Below are 13,995 nucleotides of genomic sequence, written 5' to 3' on the forward strand. Positions count from 1 at the left end.
GCAGACATGTGACGTCATTGCGCGCGACTGTTTTGGCGTGTTGGAGACGGAGAAGATTCTGGAAGCTGTGGAAGATCCCCGAGCTCTCCAGGGACCGAAAGACTTCACGCAAGGTTGGAAAATGTCTTCATATCCACAAACTCTGTGCCCCGTCTGATGGTTTTGGTTTTCTGCTGCGGGAGGCCCGTGGCTCGGATTTAGCCCGCGTATCTAAAGTATATCTCCGACGGGCCTGTTAGCTCCCCCAGTCCGAGCCCCTCGTGTGTTATGTATTTCTGCCTAAGCTCCCGTTAACCGGCTAAAAAACCGGACAAGTCTGGAGAAAACATGAAAAAAAAAAATTCAACGAGATTTGTTTTCTCTAGAATATTGACCCAAAACTTCACGGTTAATTAGGAAATGTTGCGCACACATTATTTTTCTACATAATTTTCGACGTGTTGTTAAACTTGTGAGAGACGGACAACAGGTTCCTGGAAAGTGAAAGTCCCGTTTGTTGTGCTGATGACTTTCGTTTCCAATCACAGCAGCGGTGTTTCATTTTTCACCGTGAGCTGTAAGGGAGACGCTGTTGGAAGCCATTGATCGGTAATACCCACATATTTCACCGATTCAATTATTCAAATCAAATAGATTTTATTTGGATCGGTTTCGTTAAATAAATCACGGACTGATTAATTTAGATAGAAGTAGACGAATGTGTGCCAGTTTTAGAAAGTTTTTCACAGTTTAAAACTGTATAAGCGTTTTACATTGTTGCGCTTTGTAGAATAAGGCAGTCGTGACGCACCAGTTTAATTTATCTCTGGAGTTTGGTCAGTCCTCCTGCGGCTGCAGCCTTGGTTGAGTTTTCTGTTCAATGAAGTAGAAAGATCACCCAATGAGACCAAGACTGCTCTTTAGAACTTTGTTTCAGTTGTCAATTTGTTTTTTTGGGAGGTGAGGACAGAAGATATGCTAGATTTACTTGTCTCTATGGATTGTGGTTAATGGACTGACTTAATCCATTTATTTACTTCATGACGGTTTTCCTCCAATAACTTTACATTTGTTGCTTCTTTTCCTGGGGTGATCTGAGCCTCTGTCATTGATTGTATGGTCATCTTCAGCTGCAGTATTTCTTTCCACCATCACAATATTTAGCTTACAGGTGGCTCTTTTCCACCCAGCTGGTTCCAGTGCTAGGTTAGAACCAGAGCCAGACTGATCCCCGGTTCTTTGCTTTTCCACCTCCTCAGCCCCGGCTCCAGGCCCTCTAAACTGGTGCTAAGGTAGCACTGCTCGGGCCCATTGTTATACAGTCATGCTCTCTACTTAACAACCGAAAAGGAGTGACCCATCCTTATGATCAGTGTCAACTGTTCCTCAGTAATGCATTGAGCATCCCCCAGAAACATCAAGTCTGTTTCAAACAGTTTTTCGCTTTGAAGGTTTTACTGGTCAAACCCAGCTGTGCTCCAGTTGACGTAGGTGTGGCCTCTGAACTAAGATGAATCTTACGCCTCGGTAATGCAAGCAATTCCTTCAACCCCAGACTTAAAAACACCCCCGAAAGTACTGAGTTAATATTTGACTTATTCTCATCTCAAGCAGTTTCTCAAGCTGCTGCAGGACAAACTGACCTTCATCAAAGAAAACAAGGGAGGAAGAATCCTGCCCGGCTCAGCTCATTCAGTGTGATAAGAGTGCACTTGATAAAATACTCATCTAACAGGTTCCCTCACCAAAATAGTGTTTGACACACGTTCTTCAGGCCAACTTGCCCTGGCAGGAGAAGAAGGTGCAATGTGAGACCTAAAAGTTATACCACAACTAATATGTTTTTATTAAAAAAAAATAAAATAAAAACCATATACCTGCATGCACATTCACACTAACAGAATTTATTGAACCTATGTTGCATAAGTTTCCAACGTTTCTGTGAGAAAGTGCACAAAATGACAAATATTCATCGAAGCTCAAACATGGTAATCTTGTCTTTCCCCCGAGGAAACTCCTCCCACCCACATTACAGGCTGTAGTCCAGTGTTACGCTCACAAAATAAGCAGCAATCAGCAGAAAGATTGCGGCTGGCTCGAAACGCATCTTTGTTTGATAAAGGGAAGGGGAGGAGGGGGTTTCTGTTTGTGATGATTATAACATATGTCATGTATGTTTGATGGAAGTCAGAGTGTTTCACTTGAAGATTGATACGACAGCAAGACTAAATGAGCAAGGGCAAAAAAAAAAAAACAGGAACACGAACAACAGTTAAGAAAAGGGACATTTCAAAGGTGAACCAGCAAAATGAAGAGAAAAAATCTTAATTTCTAATATCTGGTTTTTAGCCTACTAAATGGTAAGATTATGAAATGATTAGAAAAATAGTGTTAAAGTGATATGATTAGAGGTGTCCCTGACTAAGAATTTCCATAGTCGAATCTGATTAGTCGGATCCTGCCAGTAGACGACTGATAGTCGAATCTATCATCTTGTTTGGTGGAGCATGCCTACACAGGGCGTCGGAGCAGCACAGTGCAGAGCGGTGCTCACACGGCACACGGAGCGTCGGGGCGCCTATGCCTACAGCCGGCCCTGATTGCACTAATAATAATAAAAAAATAAATAAATAAATGAATAAACAGCGCAGGCAGGTAAAACAACACTTATTTTTTTCCTACACACTGAAACACAGACTGGAACAAAGCGTCGGTAACTCTAAACATCAAACAAATGAAGTATAGTTCAAATGACTATAACCAAACTCACTTCTAACAAACAGGCTAAAGCATGTAATTTGTGTCTATAATCTCTGCAGATAAGCTCACATTTTTTGGCTAAACAATTTCTCACATTATCTGCTCAAATTAAATGAAATGGGCTTAATTGAGCTGTGTCGGTCCGTTTCGCAGCGCAACATCCATGCAAAAACAAACACTAAATTAAATAGAATGAGCCTTTTAGATAAATAATAATAATATAATAATAACCTAAAATATTACAATTAAACGAAATAAAAGACAGCAATTAAAAATGAGAATTGAGTAACAGAACCGTCTTTTAGTAGCCCAATTACCTGGCTACTTACCTGTTTAAGGTGGAAAGCCATGTTGTTGTGGAGCGATATGAAAGGACACAACTTGCATTTGACTTTTTTTTGGATCATCTTTGACTTGGTCTGAAGTTTTGTTTTTTGTTTTTTTTCCGACATTTTGAGCCTTTTAAAGTTAAAGGTGTTGTAGGCAGGATTTTGCTAGTCAATGCTAATTTTTCTGTGTTTTCAGCACCTTTAAGCCAAATCACCACCGAGATGCTGCTCGGTGACGGAGCTCTGCGCAAAATCGGATTGTGCCACTCACCATGGTGGTTCATTCACAAACACTAAATAGATAGAATATTGAATAAAACTACAAGTTAAGTAAATTTTTCCACAGTGTATTTGATAGGCTAACATGTATATCAAATAGGCTTTATATCACGTTTATTTGGGAAAAAAACAAGCAATTCTATGTAAAATCAGTCATTCAGCACCCCCATACAGCTGTAATGGAATGGTCCTCGTTTAATAACCACATTTTTTCGATGCTTCGACTGCGTGATTGGCAGTCGAATCAGGCCCCTTCGAACAAATCATCGAATCGTTGACTATCTGAGGACACCCCTTGATACGATACCGTAATGTTTTGGGATGTAAGACTTAATCCATCCCTTCTGGAGGAATTCAGTCATCACATCAGCACTGCATTGTCCAAGAATTAAAAGAACGTTAAACAGTAAATAATATGAATATTATAAATACTGAAAAGTATGGTTTTTATTCAGAATTTCTAGTGACAAACCAGTATTTTATGGCATGATAAATAAACTAAATCAACAAACTAAACTAAACAGTGAAAATGTAGTGAAAATTACTGGTAACTGATCAGGAAACAACTCTGACAATAGCAGTTGCCAAAGGAGATAATGACTTCAATAAATGCATGATTTGTACTGGCGGGGAAACCAAAACACTCTGAGACAGCCAAGACATGCACAGGGTGAACATGCAAACTAAATGCAAATGTTATTAAACGATAGGCAGAATTTAGTTTAAGCGTTTGAATTCATCCTGTTTGCTTTTTGTTTTCCTGCATTCACGAACATGTCAGAATGAAAGAGTTTCAGTGTTTTCTAAATATTTCTTTATTCCTTTCCCAGGACAGTTGATCTAAGGCAAACATGGTGAAGGAAACTGCTTTTTACGACACTCTGGGCGTGAAGCCCTCCGCTACTCCCGATGAGCTGAAAAGAGCCTATCGCAAACTTGCCTTAAAATACCACCCTGACAAAAACCCGACCGAAGGAGAGAAAGTAAGTGCCGCCGTTATCGTCTCTAGACGAGTGTCCAGCATTCACGGAGCACTGTTTTTAATTTGTGATTCTCCTGTTTATTCAAAGTTCAAGCAGATCTCGCAGGCCTATGAGGTGCTGTCAGACGCTAAGAAAAGAGAGGTGTACGACCGCGGAGGCGAAAAGGCCATAAAGGAAGGAGGGACCGGCGGAGGCGGTGGGAGCTTTGCGTCACCCATGGACATCTTTGACCTGTTTTTCGGTGGAGGCAGCCGGATGCACAGAGAGCGCAAAGGTACAAAGATGTTGGAGTAAATAACCATCAAGAGTCAAGAGTGGAGTTGAGTGTGTCTGACTGCGATACAGATGTCAGAATGTATCTTCACAGGCCTGCACGGGTCCATAAGGAAGTGTTTATTGAGATTTCTATATGGATACAAAATTGTGATGTTTTCAAACTACAAAAAGAATCTAAATGAGTAATTTTATCAGATGTACACATTGGGATCTTGGTCCTCTACTTTCAGCCCACACAGGAGAAGCAGTGGGCTTTGGCTTTATGGGTTTTAGGTTACTTTGATTCAGGAGCTTCAGTAGTTATTAGGCTGGTGAAGTATTGGTATAGTGTGAAATAGTATGAACCCGGTCAGTGAGTCGACTTCTCTTCATAAAAAGATTGTGACTTCTCTAAAATGTCGCTATGTGTATACCACAATGAAATATAACTGAGGGTATTGAAAACTGATACCTTTGAAATGTTTCCTTGTTTCTTTCATAGAAAAAAACATTTTGTGACAGTTTCCTGCTTCCTTCCATCACAGGAAAGAATATTGTTCATCAGATTTCAGTCTCACTGGATGAGCTTTATAACGGAGCAACAAGAAAACTTTCTGTCCAGAAGAACGCCATTTGTGAACGATGTGAAGGTTCGTCTGCGTCGTTACGTATTTGCTTTGACTTTTCCTTCAGCGACAGCCTTGCAAAGACAATCGCTTTATCGCCAAATCAAACATCCGTCATAAATAGTCCTGAACTTTGTAATCCAGCGCGTTGACAGGCGTTCTCCGTCTGCAGGTCACGGGAGTCGTAAAGGAGCCGCGCAGATGTGCATGTCGTGCCACGGCACAGGAGTCCAGATCCGCGTTCACCAGTTAGTCCTGGGAATGGTGCAGCAGGTGTCCACGGTGTGCCAGGGCTGCCAGGGGCAGGGCCAGAGAATCAGCCACAAGGACCGCTGCAAGGCGTGTGCCGGCCGCAAGATCCTGCGACAGAAGAAAATCCTAGAGGTGCACATCGACAAAGGTGAGGGGGGATAAAAGGAGACCACAAAAAGCGAAGTCCATCAGTGTTTTTTTTTTTTTTTGCAATTCCTGTCATGAAGTGGTGACTTCTTTTCTGCAGGAATGAGAGATGGCCAGAAGATTGTCTTCCATGGAGAGGGAGACCAGGAGCCGGGACTGGAACCAGGCGACATCGTCATTGTTCTGGACATGCGAGAACACCCACTTTTCACCAGGTAATCATGTCATATTAGCGTGACATATTTTTTGCTTAAAATGTTCTGGTTTAATGTAGGGATGCACATGGTTAACCGTTTAATCGTTAACCGATGACTGGAACTTTGACCGGTTAATACTATCGGTTAGGCCTGGGCGATTATATGATCGTGATTGGTGATCACGATTAATTTCCCGTCGATCACGGTGATCAGCTGTGGGCACATTTACTCGATCAGACATGGCAGAAATGTGCGTGACCACAGCCAATCACAGTCGACTTTTTCCTGCTGAACATCCGCCTGTAAGTTGTCTGAGAAGTAAACAGAGATGGAGCTGAACGTGGAGCCGAGTGCAGCGAAGCAGATGAAGTCAGTAATGCGTCGGAGTTATCCTCTGAAGATGAGGCTGCTGGTGACAGGAAAGGCTGCTCCACCCGCACCGCTGCTTGCTCACCGCTGCTAGCACACCGCTGCTAACACAGCGATCCGCAAGGAATCTGGTCTTTTGAGTCCAGGAACTACTTGTGATACAGTTTAACTAACGATCGTTCAGTTCTTCTCTTTTACTGAAAAAACGATGCATCGCATCATTGAACAGATCACCACGTCTTGCCGCTAACACTCTTCTTCTAACAACATGCAGAGAGAGCCTGCAGCGCCTGCATCGAACTTCTTCTTCTGTGGTGTCTGTGTAAAATAAGGTTGAACATGCAAACAGCACACCTAGTGGCAGGAAGTGCAAATGCAGTCATGGCGTCGTCTGTGGCCGTGGTCTGAATGAGGATCTCCCTGAGTTTATTCCAAATGTTTCAGAAACCAGAATATTTATCTTAACACGAATATTGACTGCACGTAAATGTAGCCAGTGTCGTCTTTTCAGACCACTGCACCATACGAGCAACATTGTAAGAGGAGAAAAACGATTAATTTGGTCTATTTTTTTTTTTATTATTGTAGTTTTGTACTGTTACATTTTAAATCTAATCTGTCAAGTCTAGATTATTTAAATGTTGTACATTTGACTCAAGCATTAATAATGGCAGCAGCATATTTAGCATCAGAACTTCAAAATAATGTTTACATTCTAAATAGGGTTGCCAACTCCCAGAGATTGAAATAAGGAACACCTCTCGCGGGCAGCTGAAAGAAACTGGGGTTTTGGGGGGTGAAAAACGCATATCTAACAGCATTTTGCCACAGTTATACCTATTACAGACTATAAAAACACAATAGGCTACTGCATTACACCTACAGTAGCAAGATTGCAATAACTCATGATCAGCTTGATCTGTTTGTATTTGAGGCCTACAGTGAGACAGTTATCATTCAAGTATCATCATCATCATGGACAGCAGCTCTCAGCCACTGCACCGGACGGTAGAGGAGCTCAGCAGCTCCTTCAGTGGCGACTGAGACCCTCAGTGCAGGAAGGAGCTACCACAGGCCTCTCATCCCCACCGCTGTCAAACTGTACAGTTCTACTGTGTGGAATATGTGCAATAATCCTGGACATTATAATATCCTGCACCCCCCCTTTAAGAAATTCAGCGACACTTTATCATCCATTCACTCTGCTAAAACATATTGTACATATTATATCATACTGTATAGTTATATATTGCATCATATATTGCATATTGTATTGTATATATTGTATATATTATATATTTCCTGTTATATTTTTAAGACTCAGGTTGTACATACAGTTAGATCTTCATTGTCTTTAGCTTCTGTCATCAATCCTACTATGATTTGCACTATAACTTGTTAATTATTGCACCATTCATTACTTTTGCACCCCGCTGTGGGTTCTATGAGCCTATACACCTGTACATTTCTCCACTGTGAGATTAATGAAGTCTTCTATTCTTATTCTATTCTATATTTATTGCTAAATGTGCAAAATAACATCAAACAGCTGCTGTCTCTTCTGGATTTTAACATGTTCTTTTTTTTATTTTCAACTAAAAAAGTGCAAAATCAAAACTGAAAAACCTTCTGATCAAAAAAACCAACAAGGTTCCGTTTCTAAACTGAAAACACTCCACAGTCTGCAGCAGCAGACACACATCAATGAACTAAACATGATATATCCGATATGGAAACGGCACAAACTTACATGTCTCTGGAAGCCATGCTGCGCGCTGCTTTAATGTTTTGATTTACTTCCTCCCATGCGCTCTGTGACCAAACTGAGTATTGGCCAATGAGCTGCCGTAGCCTCCAAGGAACGGTCTTTTTTTGACCAATGAGATGTGTTGTCGAGCCATCTCTGTCAGCTCATTGGTCACAGAACGTCAGAGAGCCGGTGAACAATTTACCGTAAGTTTTCATAAAAAAGCGCAAGTTCCATTGCTCACGTTTTGACTCTCACAAAAATACGGAACAAAGTGCGTTCCTTTTCAGCTCAATACGGAACGCACACTTTTACATCCAAATACGGAACGATTCCGTTTTTCAAGGAACGGTTGGCAACTCTAATTCTAAATCACCTTCGTTATCCCCAGAGGGTTTCTGTAGTTTTTTAATCTTTCATAGCAACAAAAATCCTCAGGGCTGTAAACTGTCACACTTTAACTAACGATCGTTCAGTTCTTCTCTTTTACTGAAAAAGCGGTGCATCGCAAGATTTTATTATCTTGGTCCTTGATTTTTTTTTTCCATTTACTGCACTGTTAAGTGAGATTGTTCTTATATTTTTCTATGTTTATATTATTTAATTTGCATTGCTATTTACTTGGTTTGTTAATAAAATGTTAAACTGTTCTATAGTTCTAGTTTTCAGTGCAGATGCTTTAAAACTGGTTTAAAAACAATATAACATATCGTGATTATAATCGAGATTGAATGATATGAAACAAAAAATCGTGATCATTTTTTTTGCCATATCGCCCAGCCCTACTATCGGTTATTTTTTTTTAAGCCCCAGCTGGAGCGGAGCTCTCCACAGAGCCGTGTGTTTATGCACGCTGGCATTATACGACAGATATCAATGACTGCACTGCAGATGACACCTTAATTCACTGATTAATTCCAGTTGCCTTCATGTTATACAGTAGGGGAGGGTGTGTATCTTTGTGTGCATTGACGCATGTGGCACAAAACCGGCGTTACATTGAATATTATTTTTTATCTCCAGACGCCGCGGGTCATCCAGATTCACAGTGAAATGGTTCGGCATGAAGCCGCATCATCCAGATAAATATTAAGCTCCATCAGAACTGTTTAAAAATCGGATTTCAGAAGCTAAAACTTTATTTTGGAAATTAATCAGAACACAGATCACCAGCGCGCTCACTCTCGACATAATTTAAAAAACAATAGGAGATGATTGAAGCCTAAAGTACTGTTAATTATATCTAAGTCTTGTAGCTTTTTTTTTTTTTTTTTTTTTACATTTTAGATGAGAATTTGCTGTTATTGTAAATCTGCAGTTAAGCACCAGACTGTGCCGAGTCAGTCACTCACTCGGAGCGCACATTTCCGTGTCGGAATAGTGGGATGTTTGCGTGTCGGAATAGCGGTATTTCGGAATGGTGATCTGTCTAAATGGTGGTGTGTAACCACTCAACAGGGCGTTCAAAAGTCATCCATGCGTCGCTTTGGAGCCTCAGCGCTCCACCGATGCGCACACTCTTTCTGTGTGCGTTCCGCAGGCGCAGTGTTCCACACATCCTTGAGAAGCTTTTCCGGCACTACAGACTGTTTCTCTGCTCCTTTATCACAGATTATTTAGAGAAAATTAAGCACATACATTGTCAGTATGTTATCATTTAATATTAAAGTTTATTTAGTCTTTTTTTTTTTTTTTTTTTTTCTGAATCGCGGGGGCGGCACCAGAGCGATTCTGTCGGCAGACCTTCTCCTCCCTCCAGACAGTCTGCTGTCTCCGTCCACGAGATTTTCACTTTGGTGTGTGGAGCGATCAGGCTGGAGCTCCGGCTGCCGTCACTTTTACCATCATGTTTTGTTTGCTGTGGCGCTCTGGCGATGCGCGACCTGCGCGCAACGCGGTCACAAATTCTGGCTGCTGCGCGGACGTCCGCAGATCGGTCCGTGCAGACCAATGCGCAACGCATTAAAGGGCGTCGGTTATCGGTCATAGAAACGATATAAAATGTGCATCCCTAGTTTAATACTTCAGCTTTGGTTTGTAAGAGTGTGAATTGACATTTCTTTTAGTTTGTGTCTTCTGTGCAACATGTTTGATTTTCAACTCAACTGCTTTTACACCAGATACTGCAGCAGCGGCACTTGTTCTCACTCCTTAATAACATTTCCGGGATGTTGTTGTTGTCTTTGTTGCTGTCAGGAAGGGACAGGACCTCATCATGTCCATGGAGTTGCAGCTCGTTGAAGCTTTGTGTGGCTTCAAAAAACCCGTCACAACACTGGACAACAGAACTCTTCTCATCACATCCCATCCAGGTAGATCTGCTGCCACTTAACATTTATTTGAATGCCGATTTCCATCGGCATTCAGACTAATCCATGGCAATGCTCTAATCAGGTTTTTCTTTTGTTTTGGCTCCGTACATTGAGGGTTGAGTTTAGTCTTCCTTTAAAAGATACAAGCATTTGTATACACAACTTCAAAAGTGATTAACATTTTACTATTTGTTGAATTTAATAGTATTTCGTGGTCTGTTTATAAACCCTTCAATTATGAATAAATTAGAATTTGAACTCATGTTCATCTGCCAGGCATCAGCAGAGGGTGGAATACAACAGAGGATGTTTATAATAAGTTCTCACATCACTAACTCAACCAATGTGTTTTAATCACAGGTGAATTGATCAAACCTGGAGACACTAAGTGTGTCCTGAATGAAGGGATGCCCACGTATCGCAGGCCGTTCGAAAAAGGACGCCTCATCATTCACTTTTCAGTAAGAACTCCATCAGTATCCACTTACTACAATCTCTTAACCCCTTCTACGTCTCAGTTTTGTTGTGCTTCTCATATGGAAGCGGCGAAGCAGCACACATGCTTGAGATCTCTTGTTTTGCAGAAGCTAACACACACACTCATTAATGCCTGTTTGCAACACCTTACCGTCTGGGCCACAGTCCATTCACTAATTGGGAAAAAAAGTCCAACCTGACAGCTCTGCTAAATCCATACATGTTGCATTAAGTGTGTCCTCAGTCTGTGGATGGTTGTTGCCGCCAGGTGGTGTTCCCAAAAGCCAACTTCCTCCCCAAGAACAAGCTGAAAGAGCTGGAGCGCTACCTCCCCGAAAAGCTGAACGCAGAGCAGGCGGAGAGTATGGACGACGACCTCTACATCTACGCCGACCTGGAGGACTGCGACCTGGAGAGGAGGCGGAGGCGCAGGCCTCAGTATTACTGCGTGGATGAAGACGACTACGCCAGTGCCGGCGACGTTCAGTGCCAGACGTCATAAACCACAGCCCACTACTGCTTGTACCAGAGACCCAAGTCTTCATCTCTAATACGAAGCACCTTTTTGTTCCCTCTGTGTGTGCATTTTAAATTTTGTGCACTTTTGTTTTTCTTTTTATGTCACATTCCTTAAAATGATTTCGTTTCTTTAAAGTCAAGCTCAGTTCTAACTGTGCCTCGGCCCTGGTTAGATATTCTCCAGATGGAAGTGTGTTCAAGTTCCAGGGCTTGAAGTCAGATCCTGCTGAATTGGATTCCTTGTCATCTCCAGCACCTTATTTTGATCTGCTAATTTTTTTTTATTTTTTTTTTTTTTTTTTTCTTATATCCATTTCCACTGTGAGTAGAGATCAGGGCTGGTTTCACTGAGGGTGAAAAATGTTAGTCTAATCCCTGACTGCCAGCGTAATGCCAACAATGACTGAGTCAAGGTACCTTTTTTTTTCTTTTTCTTTTTTTTTTCCCAAAATAGTCTTGTGAACCACTTTTTCATTGGTCAAGGGTGGCGTTACGTGAACCGTGAGCGACGGCATTCAAGCCATTTGACCCTTTGGCAGGGAAAGCGTTTGGGTTCATTCCACTAAACAGCAGAATTATTCCAACTAATATTTAAGCTTCACGTTTACTGCAGTCCTTGGTGTGTGGAAACGCCGGGTGTCATGTCACATGGACAGATGAGCATCTTCCATTTTGGCATGATTTGTGTCTCACATCCCTGCTGGGAATGTTTTATTATTGGAGTCAACGTGGGGTAAAATGCCCTGCATAAGGAAGTCTTAATTATTGGCAACACACCGGGGCTGATTAAGTGTGACGCTGTTCTGCCTTGTGATGTTTTAAGTTGAAAATATCCTCCTGGCCTATGAAGTGCAATGTTGCACCTATTTTCAGTGAAGAGAATCGGTTGTAGATGGTTTTTGAATTCATTGTAGTCAAGTAATTTTAAAATCAGTACAACTTTAGGGGTTTTTCCTTTTAAGAACCTTTTTTTTTTTTCATTTTGTTGTATTACACTGTTGTTGGCAATCAATAAGTGTCTACTTTTCATATTTGTCCCTTCAAATGCCAAATGGGCTGTAGGGGTGAAGATCAGCAAACTTCATACCTCATTGAAGTGTCTGCCTGTTTTCAAGGTCTTACCATGACTTGAAGTGACTTTTTAATGCAGTTTTGATTTTAATTTCTTGTTGTTGCCTTTGATAATGCAGAATTTAACCACGCTCACGTCGGAGGAGTTAAAGAGACAGTTCTTGTGAAATGATGCAAATATTTAAGTCTTAATGACATCAGGGGAATCCAGTGCAAAATTCACCTATAATACTTGTCATTGAGGTCTTAATTTAACTTTATCTGTGTCAGGACCAAGGATCTACCTGTTTGTGGTCATGTTTTCTAATTAAATGTTATTTCAAATTTTGAATTAGTGTTATGGTTGAGTTTTTTTTTTTGTTTGTTTTATAACAAGGAAGCATCTCCATGTAATTCTGAACTATGTACATCCATGAATCCTCACCAAGCTCTTCCTGTTCACTGCCTGCCTGGCAGCTAAATGACGCCTAACGTGATACTCGGATGAATTTAGAGGAAAAAAAGCACACAAACACGAACCGTTGGCAGAAGTCTGAATTTATTCGATAATTACGTATCCATTATATGATAATGAATACACCGAAAATAGAGAACACGGATGGTACAGGGACAGATGACGGCGCGTCACTGGTAGAGGGAGCTGTTGTTTCACACATGCCTGAGGAGCTGCACAGGAACACCAATGTGACCAGGAACATTTAAACACACAAGATACAGATTGTGTCACTGGACCTCTGTCGAGGGTTATTCGTAGGCTTCATGCATATTTTTGAAGTACTAAAAGTATGGCAGAACCACATTTATACAGTACTGAGGTAGCATGCAAGGGGCGCACAGACGACAAAACAAATCGGTACACCTGAAACAGATTCTTCAATTCGAAGTTACAAAAGCATCATTTTTATAAACCGGAGCTGACAAATCATATACCTGATATTGTTTGTTTGTGCCCAAACAAGAGGCGGTTGCTAGTATAAATATTTTCACGACAGTTCACCATCATGCATTTTCATGTCTAATCAAGACAGAAGAGATGAAAATGGGGATTTAAAACTGCACAGGTGAAGTTGGATCCATGAGGAAGAAGTGTGTACAGTATGAAGGACCCAGAGAACGCTACAAACGTTACTGAAGCTACCGCAAATTTATGTCTGTTTTACAGGAAGAAGTTTGCATTTTCAATGGAAGTCCTATTGGAAGATGAAATAAAATCAGCCTGAGTTCATGAATATCATCGGTAAGGAGCGACTTGATTAAAAAGTGGTCAGAAAAATGAAAACAAAAATGTATAAACCAGAAAATACACATTGTTGTGTAGTTTGACACCACCTTAGAATCACATTGATCTGTGTGGTCATTGGACGGTGTAAGAACCCCTCATTGCCTGTCCTGAGGAAGCCGCTACTGCAGTTACCATGGAAACCAAACATCCTCCAGCTCCCTGAACAAAAGAAGACCTCAGGTTCTGATCTCGTTCTCTGTTGTTGAACTGTTTGAATTAAATTTTTGTGGCTTGTGTAGAGGGTAACTTTGTCGTACCTGGTAAATTTTACAATCACAGGGATATTTTTTCCTCATTATTTTGTGCCTTCAGTGCATTTATATGACTTTATTTTTTTTTCCTTTTTCAATCTGCATGTTTTATATATATTTTTTTGCTGCTGAAATGAGATGAGCTCTCTTTTGCTTTAAT

At 41.1% G+C, this 13,995-nt stretch overlaps 1 protein-coding gene across 1 annotated transcript; it reads left to right on the plus strand.

Moving 5' to 3' along the window:
- Positions 1–12: 12 nt before the first annotated feature.
- On the plus strand, positions 13–12,633 carry LOC115390599 (dnaJ homolog subfamily A member 1-like). The gene is made up of 9 exons (XM_030094514.1): positions 13–113; positions 4,178–4,330; positions 4,418–4,604; positions 5,131–5,235; positions 5,384–5,611; positions 5,711–5,825; positions 10,120–10,235; positions 10,596–10,696; positions 10,981–12,633. Exons 2-9 carry the CDS (start codon positions 4,199–4,201, stop codon positions 11,212–11,214), a joined length of 1,218 nt encoding a protein of 405 aa, XP_029950374.1. The 5' UTR covers positions 13–113; positions 4,178–4,198; the 3' UTR covers positions 11,215–12,633.
- Positions 12,634–13,995: the final 1,362 nt, after the last annotated feature.

This window comes from Salarias fasciatus, chromosome 6 (genome assembly GCF_902148845.1).
Source record: "Salarias fasciatus chromosome 6, fSalaFa1.1, whole genome shotgun sequence".
Lineage (NCBI taxonomy): Eukaryota > Metazoa > Chordata > Actinopteri > Blenniiformes > Blenniidae > Salarias > Salarias fasciatus.